Source organism: Centruroides sculpturatus, unplaced genomic scaffold (genome assembly GCF_000671375.1).
Source record: "Centruroides sculpturatus isolate CEXI.00-Female unplaced genomic scaffold, Cexi_2.0 scaffold143, whole genome shotgun sequence".
Taxonomy (NCBI): domain Eukaryota; kingdom Metazoa; phylum Arthropoda; class Arachnida; order Scorpiones; family Buthidae; genus Centruroides; species Centruroides sculpturatus.
Genome location: NW_019384447.1, coordinates 917,503 through 941,612, shown reverse-complemented (window position 1 = coordinate 941,612; position 24,110 = coordinate 917,503). Strand labels below are relative to the sequence as shown.

The 24,110-nt window shown below is 31.4% G+C and overlaps 1 protein-coding gene and 1 long non-coding RNA gene across 4 annotated transcripts in view; one reads left to right on the top strand and one right to left on the bottom strand.

Annotated features, from left to right (window-relative positions):
• Positions 1–40: 40 nt before the first annotated feature.
• On the bottom strand, positions 41–13,254 carry LOC111620433 (probable cytochrome P450 301a1, mitochondrial). Its single transcript, XM_023362356.1, has 10 exons — positions 12,999–13,254; positions 10,773–10,989; positions 10,460–10,697; positions 7,751–7,941; positions 7,255–7,459; positions 6,962–7,124; positions 5,908–6,074; positions 5,727–5,805; positions 1,287–1,484; positions 41–921 (listed from the first exon to the last, which is right to left on the bottom strand). Exons 2-10 carry the CDS (start codon positions 10,975–10,977, stop codon positions 811–813), a joined length of 1,557 nt encoding a protein of 518 aa, XP_023218124.1. The 5' UTR covers positions 10,978–10,989; positions 12,999–13,254; the 3' UTR covers positions 41–810.
• The window catches only part of LOC111620437, a 49,691-nt gene continuing 29,710 nt past the window's right edge, over positions 4,130–24,110 (top strand). The window contains exons 1-2 of one of the 3 annotated variants that reach the window (XR_002755908.1): positions 4,130–4,261; positions 5,243–5,355. This is a non-coding gene — a long non-coding RNA (uncharacterized LOC111620437). Of the gene's footprint in view, positions 4,262–4,313; positions 5,175–5,242; positions 5,356–24,110 lie in introns of those variants that run through there. The other 2 variants (XR_002755910.1, XR_002755909.1) reach the window with 2 other exon arrangements.

Here is a 24,110-nt window from a genome sequence, read left to right as displayed (position 1 = left end):
TTACTTTACTACCTACTTACTAGGTTATTACATGAAAGTCGTCTATTTAGTCGATGTTAAGAGAGATTTTTGTTAATTTTCAACGTTTATTTGCATAGTTTGTTACATAAAGAGTTTTTCAATTTATGTAAGTTTAAAGAGATCTCATTGATGCTTGAAAAAGAATAACTTTAACATGAAGACTGAGCGAATTTAAGTCTGACTCTAAGTCTGATTAGTAGAGTAATTAGATTAGCTAGGTCTATACCGTAAAATACGTTGATTTTTGTTAATTAAATTAAAGAATTATACGATGTTTTTTTTTATTTTGCGAGTGATACATGTAAGTAATAAAGCAGGCGATGAACATAAAATGAAATATAATTAATTTAGGTGTTCAATACGATGATCATCGGCATCTAGACAAAGTTCTGCTCGATGTTTGATGTCATCTTGCACATGTTTGTGGCTGGATGCTGGCACAGGCTAAAATAATTCTATTTCGGTGATTGGCTATGCCATAGACTTCCTGTTTTACAAGACCCAAGAAAAACGAAAAGTGTTTTTGGATTTGCTTTTTCGTTTTATTTTCACGTTTGTGTGCCGATCAAAAACATATTCTAATTTTGTATGACATAAAACGTTCTAATTGGCACTTTTTATCTGGGATGCCCGGTTTTAAAGATGTTTTTAAATGCTTTTCGAGATTAATTTTATGGTCACACATGGATTCAGCACGCATCACGACCTGTTTATTTTAGCCTGCCATCAACATTACAGACACTACATTACGTGTATCCAGACTTTTGGAACATCCTGTATAATATTGATTTATTGTCGATCAATAAATCTGAATCTCAAAGGCTTATCCGGAACATTGACCAATCTATAATAGCAATCGATATCTTCGTAATTGTATTCAATGTTGAAATTTTGTATTATCTGCAAAGCAAAGAATAAAAAATGTATTATATATAAAAGTAATTTTCAAAAAATTGTAAATAAACCTTAAATACGAGAGTGTAATTAGATATTAACTTTAGTAATTAGAAGAAGCATCTCTTGTTCGGCAATTCTTCGTCCAATGCACATTCTTTTTCCAAATCCAAAGGGCAAAAACAGAAAAGGGTGATGTTGTTTATCTTCTTCCAACCATCTCTCGGGAATAAACTTATCAGCTTGATAAAAGTATTGCTCTTGACGACAAGCTACTAAATTCTGAAACATAAAAACTACCTAAAACATAGAAAAATTTTACATAATTATATAAATTAACCTTAAATACGAGAGTGTAATTAGATATTAACTTTAGTAATTAGAAGAAGCATCTCTTGTTCGGCAATTCTTCGTCCAATGCACATTCTTTTTCCAAATCCAAAGGGCAAAAACAGAAAAGGGTGATGTTGTTTATCTTCTTCCAACCATCTCTCGGGAATAAACTTATCAGCTTGATAAAAGTATTGCTCTTGACGACAAGCTACTAAATTCTGAAACATAAAAACTACCTAAAACATAGAAAAATTTTACATAATTATATAAATTGCATTGTCCCAAGGATTATTTACAATTTAAAAAATATAATATAATATTGTTTGTAAGGTCATTATATATATTTTTTTAAATAGGAAAGTTTTCTTATCTCACATTTATATTAATTATAATATTTTAAAATTATCAATTTAAACATACTCCTGCTGGAATTCTATATCCGGAGAGTACGATATCGTGATCTAAACTCCTAACAGTGCCTTGAACTATTGGGAAGAGCCTATAAAAATATAAATATTGGATTGTAATTGTAATGAAATTATGTTTAAACGTTAAAGTTTACTACAATATCGAGAGAAACTATTGAAGCAGATTTAATTACCTCATGCTTTCTTTAATACAAGCCTTGACATAATGAAGCTCGTTCATTACTTTTTGTGTTAAGGGTTGTCCTCTTGAGAGAAGATTTCTAATTTCAGAATAAGCTTTTTCTTGAGCTTGGGAATTTTTTGCGAGAAAATATAGAGCAAATGATGTCGTGTGTGACGTCTGTAGAATTAATGTAAACTGAATTTAGGACTTTAAAATTTTAGTTTTGATAATAATATATCAAGATGTTATTAAATTAATTTAAACAGAAAACGAATGCCTCAAAAGAAAGCAGAACTAAATTTTTATTGTCGAAAATATTTCAATGATCCGATTTTCTTGAAAATTTCTAAAAAAAATTCGAGATAGATAGGTTTCGAGATATAGAGGTTCCTACACAATAAACAGAAAATAGGTTTGATTGGAGGTACGGCATTTTATTAATACAATAGAAGTATACCTGTATTAGGTATAAATAAAATATTTTTCACATACTTTAACGGAAATAGTTTGTCAAACGCTTTCTAATGCCTGATTTTCTTCAACTAATAAAACACAAGTCAAACTAGTGGCCGAGTGGATTACTGGTAGTTGGTCTGGATTCGTGCCTCTCCAATGGAGTTTCTGGGTTTTTTCATGTTTGTAATATCTAAACAGGGGCTAGTTTCACGTAGAAAGTCCTTCCAGGTTGCAATCCTTGGCAGATCACCGATATATCTCGTTTCCGTAAATAAATAAACTAACCAAACTCGTAGCCAGTCATTGAAAAACAGCGTTATAGTGGATTTCCTACATTGACAGGAATCATAATTAATAGCAACCGTATACTTTATTGCAAAAGATATTTTTCAACTACAATTTATGCTATCAAACAGGTCGCACAGATTTGACACTTCAGTCCATAATTTAAGATGTAGAGGTTTTGAGAGAAAATTATTTGAGATAAATATGAAAATTATATTAAATTTCGTCTGAAAATGCAGAGAGTGAAAATAAATTTTGAGATAAACGTATTTGAGATTGAAAGGTATATAATTTATACGCATGCAAAATTTAAATTTTCTTACCGTATCAACTCCTGCTAGTAACATGTCTAGTAACATAGTAATTGCATCTCTATGATCGATATTTTTGGTCGTTAATAAGTTTTCAATAAAAGTCATTTCTCTGTCTTCGTCTTTACTATTTTCGATTCTCTCCATTGCTTCTTTTACATATTTAAATGCGATTCTATAAAAACGAGATAAAAGTAGAAAAACAAAAATTGTTTTTTTCTTCAGTTTATGACTATTTCGCTATAGTCATAAACAATTTTTATAATAAACAGTCCAAGAGTTAAAGAAAGGAATAACTGATTTACTCAGCAAAATCGTCCTGAGCTTCAACAAATCTCTTCCAAGCTTTTGTTGGAATGTACTTCCAAAGTCGCATCGGTGTAAATAACAGATCATTCATCCCTTGGAATGTTCCGTGTGCGGCTCTGATCATTCTCATCGCTTCCGAATCCTCTTTTAAATCATCTTCCAAACATCCTAATCTTTTGTCAAGAGCCATCGAGGCTAAAGCTAAATTCGAAATAAATAAATCATTCAATGTGGAGTAATAACTTTTTCATTTTTGACTTTCCGTCCTGCAAGCGTGGAAAGAGCCTTCAAATAAGGTCTTTATAAATACTGTAATATCCCTTGTGGGTTCGGTTGGACCCACAATGAAGGATATCGATTAGGAAAAAATTTTTTGGCTTGTTTACTGGATTTACTCCCTTATCCCAGGGTGTCCTTTAACCAATTCTTCCATTCGGACATTCGCAGTAATAGCTACGAAGTTAAAAAATAACATTAAAAAGATACACTTACATTCCAGGGACCACTTGTATAACTCATTTAAGAATTCGGGAATTTCCATTAAATCGTTTCTTAATCTTTTCATTCTGTTTATCATATCATCAGCTACTCGATTCATAGGATTAAGATAATTGTGAATCGATTTCGGTCTGAGTAGAGATTGCTGAACATTTACACGAAATTCTCCCCACTCTTTACCTTCTCTGAAAATTAAAATTATTTAATTCGTTAATAATTATTTAATATAATTTTGTTACTTATTATAGATCTTTAAAATGCTATAAAAATAGTAATATAGTTACTGGATTGTTTTTATTTTAAAAAATACATTGCGTAGACTTGCGAATGAATATTTTACTTCAGATAAATAGAAAGTTATAGTTTTTATAGTTAGANAAACCCAAAAATAAAATGACTTTACATACGTAATGCTTAGCACGCGTCATCATTCCGTAAGCACGTTTTTTCATTGTTGCATAAACAATAAATATCAAGAATACTTTTTTGGTGATTGTCGAAGAGATTTGTTGGATTGAAAATATATCTAATGGGAATTTTGTTTAAAAAGATGAATCTTATGAGTAAGTTAAATTCTTTCTATTGTATAATTATATTAACTCTTTAATAACGTGTTCGCAATGAATATAAAGACATGCAATTAATAGTAATTTTTATGGGACGTTTAAAAATCCCAATAAAAATCTTATACGGTGGAACGATATTTAACTTTGCATTCACTTTCTGCTGGAGACAATTAGAGCATTAAACTTATTTTCCGCAAATGAATAACAATTTATTATTTTATTTCTGCATCATTTCTAATATTTAAATATTCGGTTCAATTAAGATGAATAAAAAGAAGCAGACAGAAATTACAACAATATTTTTACAATAAGATAAGATATTCAAAAATAAGATTGAAACCTATTGTTAATTTAAAATAATCTTATAAAAAGTTGTCACAACTGTAATCTAAAGGCTAATGTACTAGTGTTTAATGTATACTTACGACTTGATTTTGAGTACATTTCAAGTTTTATTCATTGAGCGATGCTATATTTTATATTTACAAAATGTTTTTATCCATTTCATTATTTATCGATATCGCTGAACACAGATACAGCAAATAAATCGATATTCGCCGCTAGATAAATGCAAACAATGCTCAATTTATAAGAAAAAAAAAAAACTTGTAACGAAAGAGTAACAAACGTGGCAATTATTTTTAATTTGTTAAAATTAGTCATTGATTTCCCTTTATTTTTTATCGTTGTTTCTGAAGTATAAAGATATAAACGAACATTTGATTATTTACATTTTTGACGTTAATTTATAAACTGAATACTGTATTTAAAACACATTATACTCAGACGTTTTATTAAATTGTATCAATGAAGATAAAGTAAGCTTCTGACTATACGTTAATTTCCATTTCCCATTTCCTCTGAAAATACATTTAATATATGAATGTAGAAAACTTGATATAAAAGCACTGTAAGTTCTTTAAATTAGAAGATAAATTTATCTTTCATTAATATCTGTATCGAGAGTTTCTTTAAAAGTTGTAGATCACTAGGAAGCAACGAAAAAAAGGCGTGAAATGGAAGAGCGAAGGAAAGAAGTGAGCCGTCCTCAATCACAAAGAGAAAGGATTAACGTCGCAATCTCACAATACGTAAGTCATACATATCAAGTTGTTTTGTCAAACAAATTAATTATTGGTCTTTTACGATGTTCTAAGTAAAGTGTAGTTTTGAATGAAGGGAAAAAAAAGCAATATGCCGGTAAGAGTACTTTAATGTTGGGATATGAATTGGTCAAAGATGCACAAAGATTCCAAATACGAGGGGCGATGAAAAAAATCGAATGTTATAAAATTGTATATATTGTTGAGCATTTCCTCTAGAAATACAGCACTAGTATTAATAAATTTTATTGTTTCGAGNAGCTACTAAATTTTGAAACATAAAAACTACCTAAAACGAAGGAACGCTGTATTAAATTTATATTGAGATATATATTACAGAATAATCAATTTAAACATACTCCTGCTGGAATTCTATATCCGGAGAGTACGATATCGTGATCTAAACTCCTAACAGTGCCTTGAACTATTGGGAAGAGCCTATAAAAATATAAATATTGGATTGTAATTGTAATGAAATTATGTTTAAACGTTAAAGTTTACTACAATATCGAGAGAAACTATTGAAGCAGATTTAATTACCTCATGCTTTCTTTAATACAAGCCTTGACATAATGAAGCTCGTTCATTACTTTTTGTGTTAAGGGTTGTCCTCTTGAGAGAAGATTTCTAATTTCAGAATAAGCTTTTTCTTGAGCTTGGGAATTTTTTGCGAGAAAATATAGAGCAAATGATGTCGTGTGTGACGTCTGTAGAATTAATGTAAACTGAATTTAGGACTTTAAAATTTTAGTTTTGATAATAATATATCAAGATGTTATTAAATTAATTTAAACAGAAAACGAATGCCTCAAAAGAAAGCAGAACTAAATTTTTATTGTCGAAAATATTTCAATGATCCGATTTTCTTGAAAATTTCTAAAAAAAATTCGAGATAGATAGGTTTCGAGATATAGAGGTTCCTACACAATAAACAGAAAATAGGTTTGATTGGAGGTACGGCATTTTATTAATACAATAGAAGTATACCTGTATTAGGTATAAATAAAATATTTTTCACATACTTTAACGGAAATAGTTTGTCAAACGCTTTCTAATGCCTGATTTTCTTCAACTAATAAAACACAAGTCAAACTAGTGGCCGAGTGGATTACTGGTAGTTGGTCTGGATTCGTGCCTCTCCAATGGAGTTTCTGGGTTTTTTCATGTTTGTAATATCTAAACAGGGGCTAGTTTCACGTAGAAAGTCCTTCCAGGTTGCAATCCTTGGCAGATCACCGATATATCTCGTTTCCGTAAATAAATAAACTAACCAAACTCGTAGCCAGTCATTGAAAAACAGCGTTATAGTGGATTTCCTACATTGACAGGAATCATAATTAATAGCAACCGTATACTTTATTGCAAAAGATATTTTTCAACTACAATTTATGCTATCAAACAGGTCGCACAGATTTGACACTTCAGTCCATAATTTAAGATGTAGAGGTTTTGAGAGAAAATTATTTGAGATAAATATGAAAATTATATTAAATTTCGTCTGAAAATGCAGAGAGTGAAAATAAATTTTGAGATAAACGTATTTGAGATTGAAAGGTATATAATTTATACGCATGCAAAATTTAAATTTTCTTACCGTATCAACTCCTGCTAGTAACATGTCTAGTAACATAGTAATTGCATCTCTATGATCGATATTTTTGGTCGTTAATAAGTTTTCAATAAAAGTCATTTCTCTGTCTTCGTCTTTACTATTTTCGATTCTCTCCATTGCTTCTTTTACATATTTAAATGCGATTCTATAAAAACGAGATAAAAGTAGAAAAACAAAAATTGTTTTTTTCTTCAGTTTATGACTATTTCGCTATAGTCATAAACAATTTTTATAATAAACAGTCCAAGAGTTAAAGAAAGGAATAACTGATTTACTCAGCAAAATCGTCCTGAGCTTCAACAAATCTCTTCCAAGCTTTTGTTGGAATGTACTTCCAAAGTCGCATCGGTGTAAATAACAGATCATTCATCCCTTGGAATGTTCCGTGTGCGGCTCTGATCATTCTCATCGCTTCCGAATCCTCTTTTAAATCATCTTCCAAACATCCTAATCTTTTGTCAAGAGCCATCGAGGCTAAAGCTAAATTCGAAATAAATAAATCATTCAATGTGGAGTAATAACTTTTTCATTTTTGACTTTCCGTCCTGCAAGCGTGGAAAGAGCCTTCAAATAAGGTCTTTATAAATACTGTAATATCCCTTGTGGGTTCGGTTGGACCCACAATGAAGGATATCGATTAGGAAAAAATTTTTTGGCTTGTTTACTGGATTTACTCCCTTATCCCAGGGTGTCCTTTAACCAATTCTTCCATTCGGACATTCGCAGTAATAGCTACGAAGTTAAAAAATAACATTAAAAAGATACACTTACATTCCAGGGACCACTTGTATAACTCATTTAAGAATTCGGGAATTTCCATTAAATCGTTTCTTAATCTTTTCATTCTGTTTATCATATCATCAGCTACTCGATTCATAGGATTAAGATAATTGTGAATCGATTTCGGTCTGAGTAGAGATTGCTGAACATTTACACGAAATTCTCCCCACTCTTTACCTTCTCTGAAAATTAAAATTATTTAATTCGTTAATAATTATTTAATATAATTTTGTTACTTATTATAGATCTTTAAAATGCTATAAAAATAGTAATATAGTTACTGGATTGTTTTTATTTTAAAAAATACATTGCGTAGACTTGCGAATGAATATTTTACTTCAGATAAATAGAAAGTTATAGTTTTTATAGTTAGAGATTTGGTAATTTTTAATGTTTTTTTTATTAATAGTAAAAAATCATAATATTTGCTTGTGTTTCAATTCTCTGTTTTTCTATTACATTTTTTATTAACAAGTCTACGAAGTTAATTTATCAGAATTTTGATTTTTATCTTCGTATTCTTCAGAATATTTTTAATTAATTTGTATGATTATGCATTTATAATTCCAATTTTTAAACGAATAATTAGATTTATAGTTTTTTCTAAAAATCCTTTTGTGAATTAGTTTTTTTTCACTTTTAAAAATTATAAGTACATGTTTGAGAATTAAACACAAGCTACACAAAGTGAGGAAGTAAATAAGACATTGGCCTGTACAAGCTGTTATCTGGTTTAGCACTGATTCATAAAAACGGTATCCTGAGAGATTTCTTGCCAAACAGTGTTCAGTTAGTGAGCTAAGTCGTGAAATTTCCAGATAGTCGTACGTCACGCCCCATCAGACTCCAAATTTATTGAATTGGCGAGACATCTGATGATCTGGCTAGCCAGGAAAGGATTTCGCAACCAAGAAAACGTTCATGTGAGATGCCGGGCATTGTCTTCTTGGAAAGTATGCCCTGGGTGTTGCGAAAGGAACGTCATCACAACAGGTCTCAGAATGTCATCAACTTATTGCTATGCTGTAAGAGTGCCGTGGACTACCACAAATGAGATCCAGCTATTAAAATAAATGTTACCTCAAATCATAATTCCCTGTTGTCGAACCGTTTGGCGTGCCACAGTAAAAGCGGGATTTCGGCGATGGCCACGTCTGCACTGGTCTGCGCTGGTCATCGGGACTCAGTTCAAAACGGGACTCGTCACTGTAGACGATTCGTCTCCAATCAGAATATTTCCATGTAATCGAGCCGAACACCACTGCAACCATTCTTAACAATACCTACGGATAAGTGGCAGCCAACGTAATGAGCGTCGTAAGCGTAGATTCCGCTCTTGTAGTCGTCTAGCAAAGATCCTGGTGGTCACTTCGGCATTGGTCACACGTTAAACTGTTAATAGTGACGACTCTAGTGCCATTACAGTTGCTCGAACAATCGCTGTCTTCCCGTTCTGTCGTCACTCTAGGCCGTCCACTGTTTACTTTTGCCATTCAGGACCCATTCAAGCCAGAATCGTCTAATTGCCGCATCACTCCCTAAATGTTGATTTGCCCATCCACCCTCCTTTATTCCATGACACGTCCTCGTTATATGTTTATAGTGGGCACGAATTCTACGGTGAGGCATTGTTTGCAGTCAACAACGATTAACACATTCAAACTCCGATGGAAGTTCGGTCCTTCAATGAAAGAATCACTCTTTATATACACCATCACGATGCAGATTTCCAATGTGCTATTGCTCAGACAATTCATTCACTGGGTGTTAACTTTTTATTATTTGCATATTCGGTTAAAAGGTAGGCCTATTTGAATAGACATTTTATTACAATTGCATCATTTTGGAGGTCCATCGAATTTTTCTCAAGAAGTCTATTTCACTTTAAGAATTTTTTATCGTTACTTTGTTAAACAAATTTTAAAAATTACATAAATTTAACAAGTAAATAAAACTTTTAACATGATATTTAAATAGTTTGTTTTGTTTCCTCATAAATATCGCAAAAATCGAATACATGATAAAAGCTGAATTGTTTTTAAACTTGGTTGTTAAATGGCTTCAAACATATGGCCAACCATTCTCAAAACATCTGGTACAGTACGTTCAGACTCGCTCTCATCCCTTTTTTATTAGAGAACACGTCATATTCAGAAAAACTGATAATTAAAACCTTATTAACAATTAAATTTTTAAAAACTAAAGATATAGACAACCATTCTGCTTATGTGTGTGAACATAGCGGAATTTATGGAAATGAGAGAGCTGATTTCTTTGCAAAGGACTCCGTATATCTTTAAATGTATTTATCCCGAAATGCCATTGGAAAACTGCTTCTAAGGAAAGGATGTTGGACTTGTGGAACAATGAATTTGTTAACTCAAGCAAAAAGAAAGAGAACATTTTCGCCGGAAATTTGAAAGCTTGTGGAAAGCGTGGCCGATTCTCCATAGCTCTTTTGCGAATTCCAGGCTATCCTTTCTGGCTTTTGCGGACTTCGTTAATTCTTATTCATTTCCATAATGTTCTTATATGTTATTAATTGATGTGACGTATTTAATTTTTGTATTTTCTTATATATTGTTGCTTCGCATATCTATATTATGTGTTCATGTTTGTTAACTTACTGCCGAAAGCCTCGTATGTAGCGCACGAAAAGAATATGTTAAATAAAATAATATAATATGCCATTATACTTACAGGACCGATAAACCTCCAGATTTATACCATCGTGGTCTAAGTTCTCTGTATGTTGCTAAAAATTCGATCCCCGGTCTTTTTGGAAACTTTCCTTCGTGCCTGAAAACCTTTTCTATATCTTTCGGATCAAATAACGAAACTGCATCGTAGAAACCGCCTATAGACTCACGTACTATGGGACCATATATTTTATATTTCTTAAAACTTGCCTCGTGTAACTTTTTGTGGTTGTATTTACCTAAAATAAAGTATTGCGTTAAAGATATGTCACTAATTCCATGTATATTAGTTTATATCAATATACTGTACGTACCTATAAAAGGTAAATACGTCCACGTTGTTCCCAGAAATGGAATTTTTACGTCTCCTGGTATTTCTTCGAATGGTTTAGCATTAATTACATCTTCTGTCGTTTCTTGCTCAAATGCTATTGTAGTCTGAAGTCGAAAATTATATAATGATCTTTCTAAACTGATCACATTTCTAATTATATATCTAGATGCTTGTAGACTCGTCATTTTAATAAGTAACTGGAACAATAAGTAATTTGAATACAGTTAACATATATATGTGCCAAATAATATATAAACATACAGTAAATGAATATGCAATTATTAAGTGATTTCTACTTTCCTTAGTTCTAATTTAATGATAAATTATATACCACGACTATTGTAAATTCAATTTAGTGATGTTTAAAAGGAGACGTAATTATATGAATTGGTCAAAGATGCACAAAGATTCCAAATACGAGGGGCGATGAAAAAAATCGAATGTTATAAAATTGTATATATTGTTGAGCATTTCCTCTAGAAATACAGCACTAGTATTAATAAATTTTATTGTTTCGAGCAGAAAGCTCATACATAATTATATTTTTATTATTATTCAATGAATTGCATAAATGAAAATATTAGCATTCATTATTAAAAGATGCAAAATCAGCAGGTTTACATACATATCTGTGGATTGCAGTAAAAACAGTTACCGCAATACTTCGTTTCTCTCGAACTTGTGAGATATAACGATGCTAAGTTTAAATTCGGTATTGGATTTAGAATTAACGAAATAAGATATAAATTTAAATAATTAAATAAACAAATGAAAAATTAAGTTAGTCATATCTTCATTACAAGACGATAATTATTGTAAAAAAAATCCAGCAACGAGTTGCATAACATTTCCGGCAAAAAAAAATTATATTTGTATAATAGTTTATTTACAAACTTTTTAATATCATTAATTAATATAAAATGGCAAAATGCTTAATTTTTAGAGTAGAGATGAGTTTTATAACAAAAATTATAAATGCTAATGAGTAAAATCATCCCACACATTACTTCTCCTCTATCTCCCTCTCGATCTTTCACTACCAAACTTTAATAATATTAATTAATAGACTATTTCTAATACCCAAACTTCCCTGTAAAATTTTAGAAATATTCGTCAAAAAACACAGGAGTTATTAAGCTTCAAACTAGATTTACAAAATCGCGCCCCTCACACACATACACTAACATATATACACACAGAAAAAAACCGCATTTTTGTATTCCTCGACGTTTTAAAGTCCCTTGAGTCCAAAAATGTAAACAAAACACAAAAAAATTGACCGATCGCCATACTTTTCCTTTTTTTTTTTCCAACTACTTTGAACTTTGACCTATCGACCCGGAAGTTTCGCCAGCACCTCACTGATAACGAGGAAGGCCAGTTTTGAATTGTTCTTGATCTCTTATAGTATGGAGGCACTTCGATCTAAAGAAACAAGTTAATATATTCATATCACAGTTCGGACAGAATTGCAAAGTGATATTTCTTAATATATATTTGTGAGCAATACGTTGGCCTTCTTTATTGTTAGACTTATTACACGCAAGACCAGCCTTAGAAAATCACTTTATTTTTCCAAAAGAATGCATTTCGGACCTTAAATCTCTCATCTGCTTGTTGTAATATAACTATATTTTAAGAAAAAGCAAGCAAGTTAGATTATGTTAACATTAAAAAGTTTAAGGTTGTAATTCAACTTACATAATTATTAAATTGTAGTATAGTAATGAATCCTGTTAATATTGTAACAAACACGTGGAATTTTGATCAATAATCAATGATTTGTCATTGGCATTTTAATGAATAAGATGATAATTTAATTCGTTCATCTACAACTCAAAATGTCTTTTAGTGTCATAAACTATTTTATCGTCTATTGTTACTTTGTTTAATGTATAATAGGTGTTATTATACTCGTATATCTAAAAGTATATATTAATAATTGAATATCTTAGGACAAAAATATGTTAACTCAGTTTCTTTGTTGAACATTGTCGAATTTTTACCAACATTTGTACATATAATTCATGCATAACTTCTCATAGACTATCCCATTAAGTTTTCATAACATTAATTACCTGTGATCTATTCTAAAATACAGAGCAAATTCGGAATTTTAAGATAATCTCAGGAACAGGAAAAAAATGAGTTAACACGTTCTTGCTCCTTACAGTTCTTTTCCAAAAGTATGAATATAAATACTTACAAGTTAATACAGTTTTCAAGTTTTGCAAATAGTTTGATATTTATCAAACGAAAATTATTTTACACTTTGTTAAACTATTTCACTCTGGTTATAGATAATGTTTAAATCATTACTCTGACGTATACAACATTTACCTTGTTAAGTAATTTCCTCGTTAAGTAATATCCTTGAATTATTCAGTGCGCTCGATATAATCGAAAATATTATAAAATCAATTGAAAATTAAATAATTAATTATAAGAAATAAGCATATAAAAAATTTGAATATTCTGTATTATTAAAATTATCTTCAATAGAGTCCGATAAAAATCCGGCTGTTGTCAATTGTCATAACCACCCTTTCTCCCTTCCAGTTAAGATGCTAATCTAATGCAATTATTTAATTAATATTGTACGTTTAAACTGAATAAATCGATTTTCACATTTTAATTTTGATTTTAAAAAATAATAAATAATATAATCGTTCAATAGGAAATTTTAAAATATTTACCTTATTTGTTTAATTTTAAGACGATAAAATTTTTTTTTTTTTTAAGTTTTACAACATTCAATCATTAAAAGTCGTAGAGAAAATGGTAGTCTATGTCCTTTGTAGTAACTTTTTGCTATGCACTTGCACATTATTCCTTAACTTCTATAAATAATGTCACTGAAAATGAAATTAAAAAATTGCTACTTTCCTTGGAAACATACGCAATAAATTCTGCAATAATGTTTAATATAGTTTTTGATTTAAGAAATTTAATGCCCGAAGGAAGATTAGAAATAGGTTGATCTAGTTCCTTCCGGTTCTTTCGTTAATAGACTTGACAATTAAAAAAACGTAGATGAGATCATTCAATGATTATTACAGCTTGTTACAACAGCTATATGTGAGTTTGCCGACTTACAGGGGTTGAATTAGTTAATCTCTCGTCAGGAATGGTCTAGGGCAGTGTTTTTCAACCTTTGAGTCGCGACCCCCAGGGGGGGTCGCAAAGCCTTACACGGGGGTCGCGGATAAAAGAAAAAGACAAGTGTTTGTAGGTCCTACATTACAATAAAAAAAAACTACAATCTCAGTGAGAAGGCTGTGCCTGTTTATTTTACAATACAATTGGTTTTTTGATCGATGTTTAGGTCTCAACAGAAAGAAACTTAAATACGTAGTTTTTAAAATCACTGACATAGTTTTAATATGGCCCTGGGGGTGGCCAGAATTTTTTAACATGTAAAGGGGCTTATTGAAGAAGGTTGAAAAACACCGGTCTAGGGTCCGTTTGCATGTGGGTGGTGGAGTCGGAGGCAGAGACGACACATGTCCTTACAAAAACCGTTTATTATAGTAGATAATTGTTTATACGGATATTAACAGGAAGTTCGTCGTCGAAAGGTTATTCGAGTATTTGTCACAGTTCGTGATACGTCGGTTGATTCTCGCGCTGAGGGTTCGTTGACAGCCCAGGGGCAGAGACGATGATGATAAATTGGCCGGTCTAGTTGCGTGCTCGTCGAAGTTGGGATGCGACGGTATAGTCCAAGGCGGAAGTGACCAGGTTTATTGTGCATTTGAATTGGGGAAGAACTGAGTTTCGACCTTGAGATTCGGGATTTTTTATAGTATTTCTCTCTCGAATCTCACGTTTTGATTGGTCTTAGTTCCCTTGGATAGCTTTCCGATTGGTCTCTCTCCTGTTTCCAGGTGAGGTCTAAGATCCGTTTGGGTGGCGAGAAAGGTCCGTTCGGGACGGTCTACCCGACACCGTCCCTCGACTCTGACCGGGAGATGTTAATGGAACCTAGAGCTCTACACTCGTAATTTAACCCGTTATTTCCTTTCTTACGACATTTTAGAATTTGAACGATCCGGCGTAATGTCTCTTTGACCGCCGAACCTTCCCCTTTTCATGATTTCTTAATCTACCTTGAGCGTTTGTGTCAGAGTTCCATCTCGGTTCGACATTGACAGATCATTTAACACGTGTAAGAGCCGTCCCGAGATCCGTTGTTTACCTTTGCGCTGCGTTGTTTAGATAATTGCATTCTCTCTCTTTCTCTCTGTCTTGCGTAACCTTTCGTATAATTTAAACATTGAAAGTTTCGCAATTTACGCATTTCGGACCTCACACATTAAAAAGTTTTAAGCTGGATAGAAGTCTTCACCATCTTTAAACATCCAGCGTATAGTCCCGATTTAGCGCCGAGAGACTTCCACCTTTTTCCTGAACCGAAAAAGTGTCTAGGAGGGCAGAGGTTTGTCTCCCCTGAGTGCCCACTGTATCTGAATTTTATCGTGGCTACTACCTAAAGAGTTACTTCATTCTATTGAGATACAGAAAAGTAATTAGTCAACTTCAGTTAATGAACATAGATTTCAGATATTCACAGAAAAGAAAAAAAAACATTATTAAAGTTCCTTAAGCTAAAAATGATTCTGTAGACGTAGTAGAAGGCAAGTGGGGTGGACAAGAGTAGGAATGGGTTTTATAAAAAATTGTAAATGGTAATAACGAGTAAAATCGTCATTAAGTCTGATCCCACTCGAGATGTGATACACGACCCCCTTTATCTCCCCATCCCGTCGATCTTTAATCACTGAAATTTAACAGCATCAATCCCACTAATAAACAAACCGCCCAACAAAATTTCAGAAAATTTCGACAAAAAGTACAGGAGTTATTAAGCCTCAAAGAGGGTGAACAAATTCGTGCTCCTCCGTATACACATACACTAACATCTCTACATACAGAAAAAAACTCCGAATCTTCTTGCATTTCATGACGTTTCAAGGTCCCCTGAATCCACAAATGTAAAAATCTTGAGAGCCACTTTTTGACCGATTGCCATACTTTCCCTCTGTTATATATAACAGAGCCAGGAAAGTAATAATACGAAGCAATTAACATGTATCTTGTAAAATAGGCAAATGGCACTTAAAATTAATCGTTCGAATGCCGTTTTCTTATATGGCTATTCTGACTTGTGAGATATTTAACGAAATAGACGTGGAGCACACACACACACATATGTTGGGAATTAATTTTTTGACTTTTTCTGTGCGGAGATGTCAAAACACGATGATTCTAAAAGCAACGAAAGTCAAATATCACACGATTAAAATATTATAACAGCCGAAAAAGTAAACTTTACCTAATTATACTTCTATATTGCTATTGTAGAAAACTTAAAAAATTATAGAAAATTCGTCGACAATTACTTTGACGGGTAATTGTCGACGAATATAAATTCTCTATTAAATTTGATATAGAGAAGTGAGTAAAACGCAAAATCAATGAATTATTTCGTCAATCTTAACGTTGTGCTTATTGCAATTCTTTCACTTGATGGTTTACGCCAAATTAATTAAAAATTTTCGTCGGTGAATATTTATTTAATGTCTGTGAAAATTGTTTCCTAAACAATAAAGAAATGATTATCAAAAGTATTTTCGAAGAAATAAATTAAATCTTTATAGAAATAAAACTTTTGAAATTAATTTCTATTTTGAATTGTTTCGAATATAATAAACTACGCCATTCAACACACATGAAAGACTGCGGATGGATAATTAATATTAAGTTTCCTAATTTAAAGAGATTTCAACACAATGAGTTTAACATCAAATTATTCCTTAATAATTTTTAAACAAATTATTCTATGAAACAAATAATTCTTTATAATCTCTTTGTAACCTCACATTTATCCAATACTTCCGATTTTTCACTTAATGCCGATGATGATGGAAACATGACGTCAGTAATGCTCGTTGTAAAACTGACGTCATCTTCTGATGATTCTTGGTCAGTGCCCAATTCATTTTCTTCGTAGATTATTTCGTTGATCAAAGAACATCTTTCTAAATATATAAACGCTTTCTTCGATGGTCTTTTCTTGTGATTTTCAAAAGGAGTAATTTGATCTGGAGACAGACAAAAATTACACTCCTCTTCGTAATCGGAATCCTGCAGAAATAAAAAATATATATTAACAAATCTTAACTTCAGCTTCAATCCATATTCAATAGCTTTTTTAATAAACAAATATAATACAGTTTTGACGAAAGCAGAGAATCAAGGAAGTAATTCTAATTCCTGTTAGAATAATGCTACATTACTCGATTTTTTTCTTATTAACTCGGAAAAAAATTTATTTAATAAATAATCAATTTGCATCCATTTTAAATAATATATTTTAGAAGAATGTGCATTGTTGTGTTGTGTTTTTCAGTTTTAAACTTTTAAAAAATAATAATTATTAAATTAGTTTTAATTATTTCGATTGAATTATAACTTACAAGAGAAGACAATTCTGTTTCATCTGGATTATGAGCAATTTCTTCACGTGTCAGGTCTGCCATTCTACTTATTTCTGTTTCAGGGTCGTCGGTTGCCATAACATTTATTCCTTTGACGGAATCTCCCGCACTAACTTTATTCAGACTACATGCAGAAAGTCCATATGATAATCAGAAACTAGTATGAGTATCAAAACGGTGATTAATATATTAATATACAGTATATACAGTATATTTTTAATTTTAATTATAATTTGACATAAAATCGAGAAACACTCCAATAACTGAGATCTTAAATCATTTCCTTCGTTTCCCGAAGATGAAACAGACTATATTCGTTAAAATAATATTTTTCTCTAAAATTCGTGTTTAATAAATTAGTGTGAGAAGTAAATGTCTTCCACATATTGTTTACGGAAAAGGAAACATTTTGTCAGTTTTATGACAAAAGGGAAATTTCACTTCTCTTCCCACACTCCTTACATCCAAAGTTAGGGGTCCATCTGGATGTTCACTCCCTTTTCATATCACCGAACATCCCGTTGACATACGAAAAACCTTTCATTATGATTGGTTAAAAGAGTTCGAATAAGGAGAACCATTTCCTGCGATCAGGGAGTTCTCAGCTAGCTTCGTAAGAAGTGAGTTCTCACAAAGTTTCCAGAGCAAGTGGTCGGCAAGGTCTCCGAATTAGAGTTTTTCTAGGGCTCTGAACGCAAGATCTCGAAGAGTTTTCCAGAAGTTGCCAGAGAAAAGAGTTCCTAGCTCTAATCTCACTATTTTATTATTTGTGCGCCTTTATTCCTCGAAGATTCTCCTCCCCGTTCTCCGATCATATCGAAGAGCAGTCGTTGATCCTCAACTGTATGACTCCGCATCATCGAGTAGAAGAGCAAGATCAAGGCGAGATAGTATAACTGATATTTGTAAACTCTCTCTCACTCCGCGAGATTAGGTAAAGTTGTAAGAAATACTCTTAGCGTTGTAACTTAGGATTCGTTGTTTATTAAATTTGTTTGATTTAGTATGGTCTCCTCGATGACTCGAAGTCGTGCCGAAGCCTTATTCACTTACTCACGTCCCTCCCACTCGAAATTTCTCATAAACAAATACGAGCTTGCCTAACGCATAAACTATGCTGGTGTCAGAAAAACAACTTGCAGGGGTTTTATACGAACTTCTGTACTTTTGATTTAATCTCTTAAAAGCCATTTTATGACGCTGAGACAAGTCAATCCGACTTGACCGCCGAGTAAGCGGTAAAAGAGTGATAACTAACTCTATACCCCCCTGACCTCATACCAGAGAATTAAAAAAAAACACTGCAATTCGTAAAACTTTCTTTACTTGTGTTTAATATTTATAGGAAAGAGAAAATTTGAAGGAGAAAAACAAAGGAAATGACAAATAAAAAAATATAATTTTAGATTATAGATGCAAATGACTAGCTGCTACCCGCGANTACAGTATATTTTTAATTTTAATTATAATTTGACATAAAATCGAGAAACACTCCAATAACTGAGATCTTAAATCATTTCCTTCGTTTCCCGAAGATGAAACAGACTATATTCGTTAAAATAATATTTTTCTCTAAAATTCGTATTTAATAAATTAGTGTGAGAAGTAAATGTCTTCCACATGCTGTTTACGAAAAAGGAAACATTTTGTCGGTTTTATGACAAAAGGGAAATTTCACTTCACTTCCCACACTCCTTATCTCCAAAGTTAGGGGTCCATCTGGATGTTCACTCCGTTTTCATATCACTGAACATCTCGTTGACGTACGAAAAACCTTTCATTATGATTGGTTAAAAGAGTTCGAATAAGGAGAACCATGTCCTGCGTCAGGGAATTCTCAGCTAGCTACGTAAGAAGCGAGTTCTCACAAAGTTTCCAAAGCAAGTGGTCGGCAAGGTCTCCGAATAAGAGTTTTTCTAGGGCTCTGAACGCAAGATCTCGAAAAGTTTTCCAGAAGTTGCCAGAGAAGAGAGTTCTCAGCTCTAATCTCACTATTTTATTATTTGTGCGCCTCTATTCCTCGAAGTTTCTCTTCCCCGTTCTCCGATCATATCGAAGAGCAGTCGTTGGTCCTCAACTGTATGACTCCGCATCATCGAGTAGAAGAGCAAGATCAAGGCGAGATAGTATAACTGATATTTGTAAACTCTCTCTCACTCCGCGGGATTAGGTAAAGTTGTAAGAAATACTCTTAGCGTTCTAACTTAGGATTCGTTGTTTATTAAATTTGTTTGGTTTAATATGGTCTCCTCGATGACTCGAAGTCGTGCCGAAGCCTTATTCACTTACTCACGTCCCTCCCACTCGAAATTTCTCATAAACAAATACGAGCTTGCTTAACGCTTAAATTATTCTGGTGTCAGAAAAACGACTTGCAGGGGTCTTATACGAACTTCTATACTTTTGATTTAAATTCTTAAAAGCCATCCTATGACGCTGTAGACAAGTCAATCCGACTTGACCGCCGAGTAAGCGGTAAAAGAGTGACTAAGAAGAGTGAAAAGTGAAAAGTGAAAAGATAAGAGTGAAAGAGTGAAAAGATAACTAACTCTATATCCCCGCTGACCTCACACCAGATAATTAAAAAAAACACTGCAATTCGTAAAACTTTCTTCACTTGCGTTTAATATTTATAGGAAGGAGAAAATTTGAAGGAGAAAAACAAAGGAAATGACAAATAAAAAAATATAATTTTAGATTATAAATGTAAATGACTAGCTGTTACCCGCGACTTCGTCCGCGGAGGTTTTGCAAGCAAACTTCATTTACATTCAATATTTCAATAACCATAGTAATTGTTATATAACACCTACCGCTGAAGAGAATTGCCGAGAATCAAACGAACTATTTTCAATTTGATCAATTTTCTGAAACGTTTACAATCGTTCTATAATCAAACCAATATGCAATAACAATAATAATAATATGCGATTGACCAAATTTACGCTGATCGGGTTCGCACATTATCGATGAACTGGCCACGTGGAGAAAACCCAAAAATAAAATGACTTTACATACGTAATGCTTAGCACGCGTCATCATTCCGTAAGCACGTTTTTTCATTGTTGCATAAACAATAAATATCAAGAATACTTTTTTGGTGATTGTCGAAGAGATTTGTTGGATTGAAAATATATCGAATGGGAATTTTGTTTAAAAAGATGAATCTTATGAGTAAGTTAAATTCTTTCTATTGTATAATTATATTAACTCTTTAATAACGTGTTCGCAATGAATATAAAGACATGCAATTAATAGTAATTTTTATGGGACGTTTAAAAATCCCAATAAAAATGTTATACGGTGGAACGATATTTAACTTTGCATTCACTTTCTGCTGGAGACAATTACAGCATTAAACTTATTTTCCGCAAATGAATAACAATTTATTATTTTATTTCTGCATCATTTCTAATATTTAAATATTCGGTTCAATTAAGATGAATAAAAAGAAGCAGACAGAAATTACAACAATATTTTTACAATAAGATAACATATTCAAAAATAAGATTGAAACCTATTGTTAATTTAAAATAATCTTATAAAAAGTTGTCACAACTGTAATCTAAAGGCTAATGTACTAGTGTTTAATGTATACTTACGATTTGATTTTGAGTACATTTCAAGTTTTATTCATTGAACGATGCTATATTTTATATTTACAAAATGTTTTTATCCATTTCATTATTTATCGATATCGCTGAATACAGATACAGCAAATAAATCGATATTCGCCGCTAGATAAATGCAAACAATGCTCATTTATAAGAAAAAAAAACTTGTAACGAAAGAGTAACGAATGTGGCAATTATTTTTAATTTGTTAAAATTATTCATTGATTTCCCTTTATTTTTTATCGTTGTTTCTGGAGTATAAAGATATAAATGAACATTTGATTATTTACATTTTTGACGTTTAATTTACAAACTGAATACAGTATTTAAAACACATTATACTCAGACTTTTTATTAAATTGTATTAATGAAAATAAAGTAAGCTTCTGAGTATACGTTAATAAATATCCGTTCGTTTATTTCGATTCAGAAAACTTTTCAATAATATTAATTTTTCAGTTGATTTTACGATTGAAACAGTTCACACGTTCCACACAATTAATAATGTCAAATCACAATGCAATATTTATGCTTTTATATCACGTTTAAATGAAGAAATTTCTAAGCAGAAATTAATTGATTTTTTTATTTTACTTTTTATTTTTCTGGATTTGCAATAGAATAAAGTTCTAAAATATCTTTCTAGAATAATAATTTCAGCTGTTTATTTAATGTAAACTGTTTGTCATTTGCTTTGTTTCTTTTTTTAAATTCCTATATAATTTTTGAATTCAGGCAGAGAAAGTTTTACGAATTTCTGTGTTTATTGTGCTTACTTTTAATTTCTAAGTTGTGATAATGAAATGGAAGTTCATAATATAAATGAACATTCCTTATCTGATCGGAAAGAAGTCACTGTGGAAGATTCCGTCAGAATTATAGTACATGTTATTTTAGATCTTGCAGCACGTTAGAGAAAGGAAGAAACAAAATCGTCTTCTTCTGTAAGTTAAAATTCAATGGAAATAATTGAAATTAATTTAATAATTCTTATCATTTAATGGTTTAAAACTGAAAAACCTATTACAACAATGCACAATCTTATAAAATGTGTTATTTAAAATGACTGCAAATTGTTTATTTATTATTAAATAGGCCTATATATTTTTGAGTTAATAAAAAAAACACTACGAGTACAGTAAGATTATTATATCAGTAATCAGAATTTTTCACTTTTTACAAATTTCCGATGAGAAATTGGGCATGGACCAAGAATCATTAGCATTAAGTGAAAAAGTAAAAGTATTGGATAAAGATGAGATCACAAAGAGATTATAAAAAAATTTTCCGATTCATAAAATAATTTGTTTAAAAATTATTAAGGAATGATTTGATGTTAAATTCACTTGTTAAAATCTCTTTAAATTAAGAAACTTAATATTAATTACCTATCCGCAGTCTTTCACGTGTGTTGGACGTGTAGTTTATTATATTCGAAACAATTAAGAATATAAAAGCACACGTTAAAAAATACAATTAAACTTGAAAATATTTTCAAACATATATAATACAATATTACTTAAAAATAATTTCTTATACATTTAATATTTACAGTAAACATGAAAATGTATATAGGCCTATATAATTTTAAAATATTTAAATGTACAATTTAGAATGTTTTAGAGCAACGGTATTCAAACATTTTAACAGTGCGACCCCGCATGGGTCATTGAGGTAACATGCCGACCTAAAATTAAAATAATCAATAATCTAGTTCTAATTGCTCAAAAACTAGGACTAGGTAATATTAAACATCAGGAAGATGTTAATTTATTTTTCTTTATTTCATACAAAACAAACATTAGTGTCAAAACAGTTACAATAAACTGAAAACAACTCTATAGTTACCAAATATTAAATTGAAAAATTGATCAGCATTATTCATTTATAACTTTTAATATTAAAATATGGCGTATAACACGTAAGAACTTAAAAGAAATTTAGTTTAAAAAATACAAAAGGAAAATATTTAATGAGACCTTTGAGCTTGTTTCTTGTTTACAAGTAGTGATATTTCTGGCTCTATTTTACTCAATTTGTGTCTTAAAGGTGGCTCTATTGCTAACTTGTTTCGTTATTTAGATTTTAAGTAGAGAAATTGGGAAAATCCCATCTCGCACATATAAGATGTTGCAAATAGTAATAATACATTTAGAGCTGCATCAGACAGTTCTGGATATTCATTTCGAACTTCAAACTAAAAATTACTCAATTCAAGCTCTTCGAAAGCAAATTTTAATTCTCCATCAGATGAAAACTCAGTTAGTTTTTTCGCTTAAATTTAATGATAAATTTTGGATAATACACACTAAAAGTGATTCCACATCCATTGTCAGAAAAATCTTCCGGAAAATAAGTATTAAATTAATATTTAAGATCTGTCAAGTGAGTTGTTATATCTTTAATAACCGATTGATTAACTTCTACTTTGTTTTCTGTAACAAAACTTTCTAAAGTAGGAAACGCTGCAAAATTAATCTCTTTGCAGTATGAGCATCACAAGTCTATTTTCTTTCTTTTTTTTTTTTTTTTTGTAAAGGCTTTGATTTTATCATTGGCCATAAATTATATTTAATTGTTCACCTTGAAGACTTAAATTCAACTCGCTCAATTTGAGAAAATTATCATCCAACTGAAGACTGAAAAATTTACTTTTTTGAATTCTACTTATAAGTTCGCCTTCCACATTTTCTGCCATTTCGAATATTCTGCGACCAATTGTTGTATCAGAGAGTGGTATTTGATATATCTGTTGGTTTTCCTTTTCGCCAAACATAATACCTACTATATCCTGAGTTGCTGGAACAATTAACTCTTCAGCAATTGTGTACAGTTTGCTGTAAGATAGCTCACTCGGTAAGAAGCCTCCAATGCTTTTTTGTTAATATTGGTAAAAGTAGACATAAAATTTTGCCAACATGTCAAATGCCCTACTTTTTCTGAAAAAATTCAATGGTTTTATCTTCGGATTCCGGATGTTTGGTGTGTAGGTGCCTCTTCAGTTTGATTTCAGTGACTCGTTTGACAGTACCGCCAGGCACATAAGGCATCCAGCCCTTGGTTTATCATCTTTAGTACATACAAAACAATATTTTATAAACTCATTGTCAAACTTACGAACTCGTTTATTTCCTTTTACTTCTTTATGTCTCGACTCTGTAGAGGTAGAAGCTTCCAAACGTATTTGGTCTGCGTCAGAAGTTA

What these genes read in the sequence shown, in the direction of transcription:
- LOC111620433 (XM_023362356.1), bottom strand. Translation starts at nt 10,977, where the DNA reads ATGACGAGTCTACAAGCATCTAGATATATAATTAGAAATGTGATCAGT. An exon ending in TCTGGAGGTTTATCGGTCCT is followed by an intron (nt 7,942 to 10,459) that starts GTAAGTATAATG and finishes TTTAATTTTCAG; the next exon opens with AGAAGGTAAAGAGTGGGGAG. An exon ending in GCTCAGGACGATTTTGCTGA is followed by an intron (nt 7,125 to 7,254) that starts GTAAATCAGTTA and finishes TCGTTTTTATAG; the next exon opens with AATCGCATTTAAATATGTAA.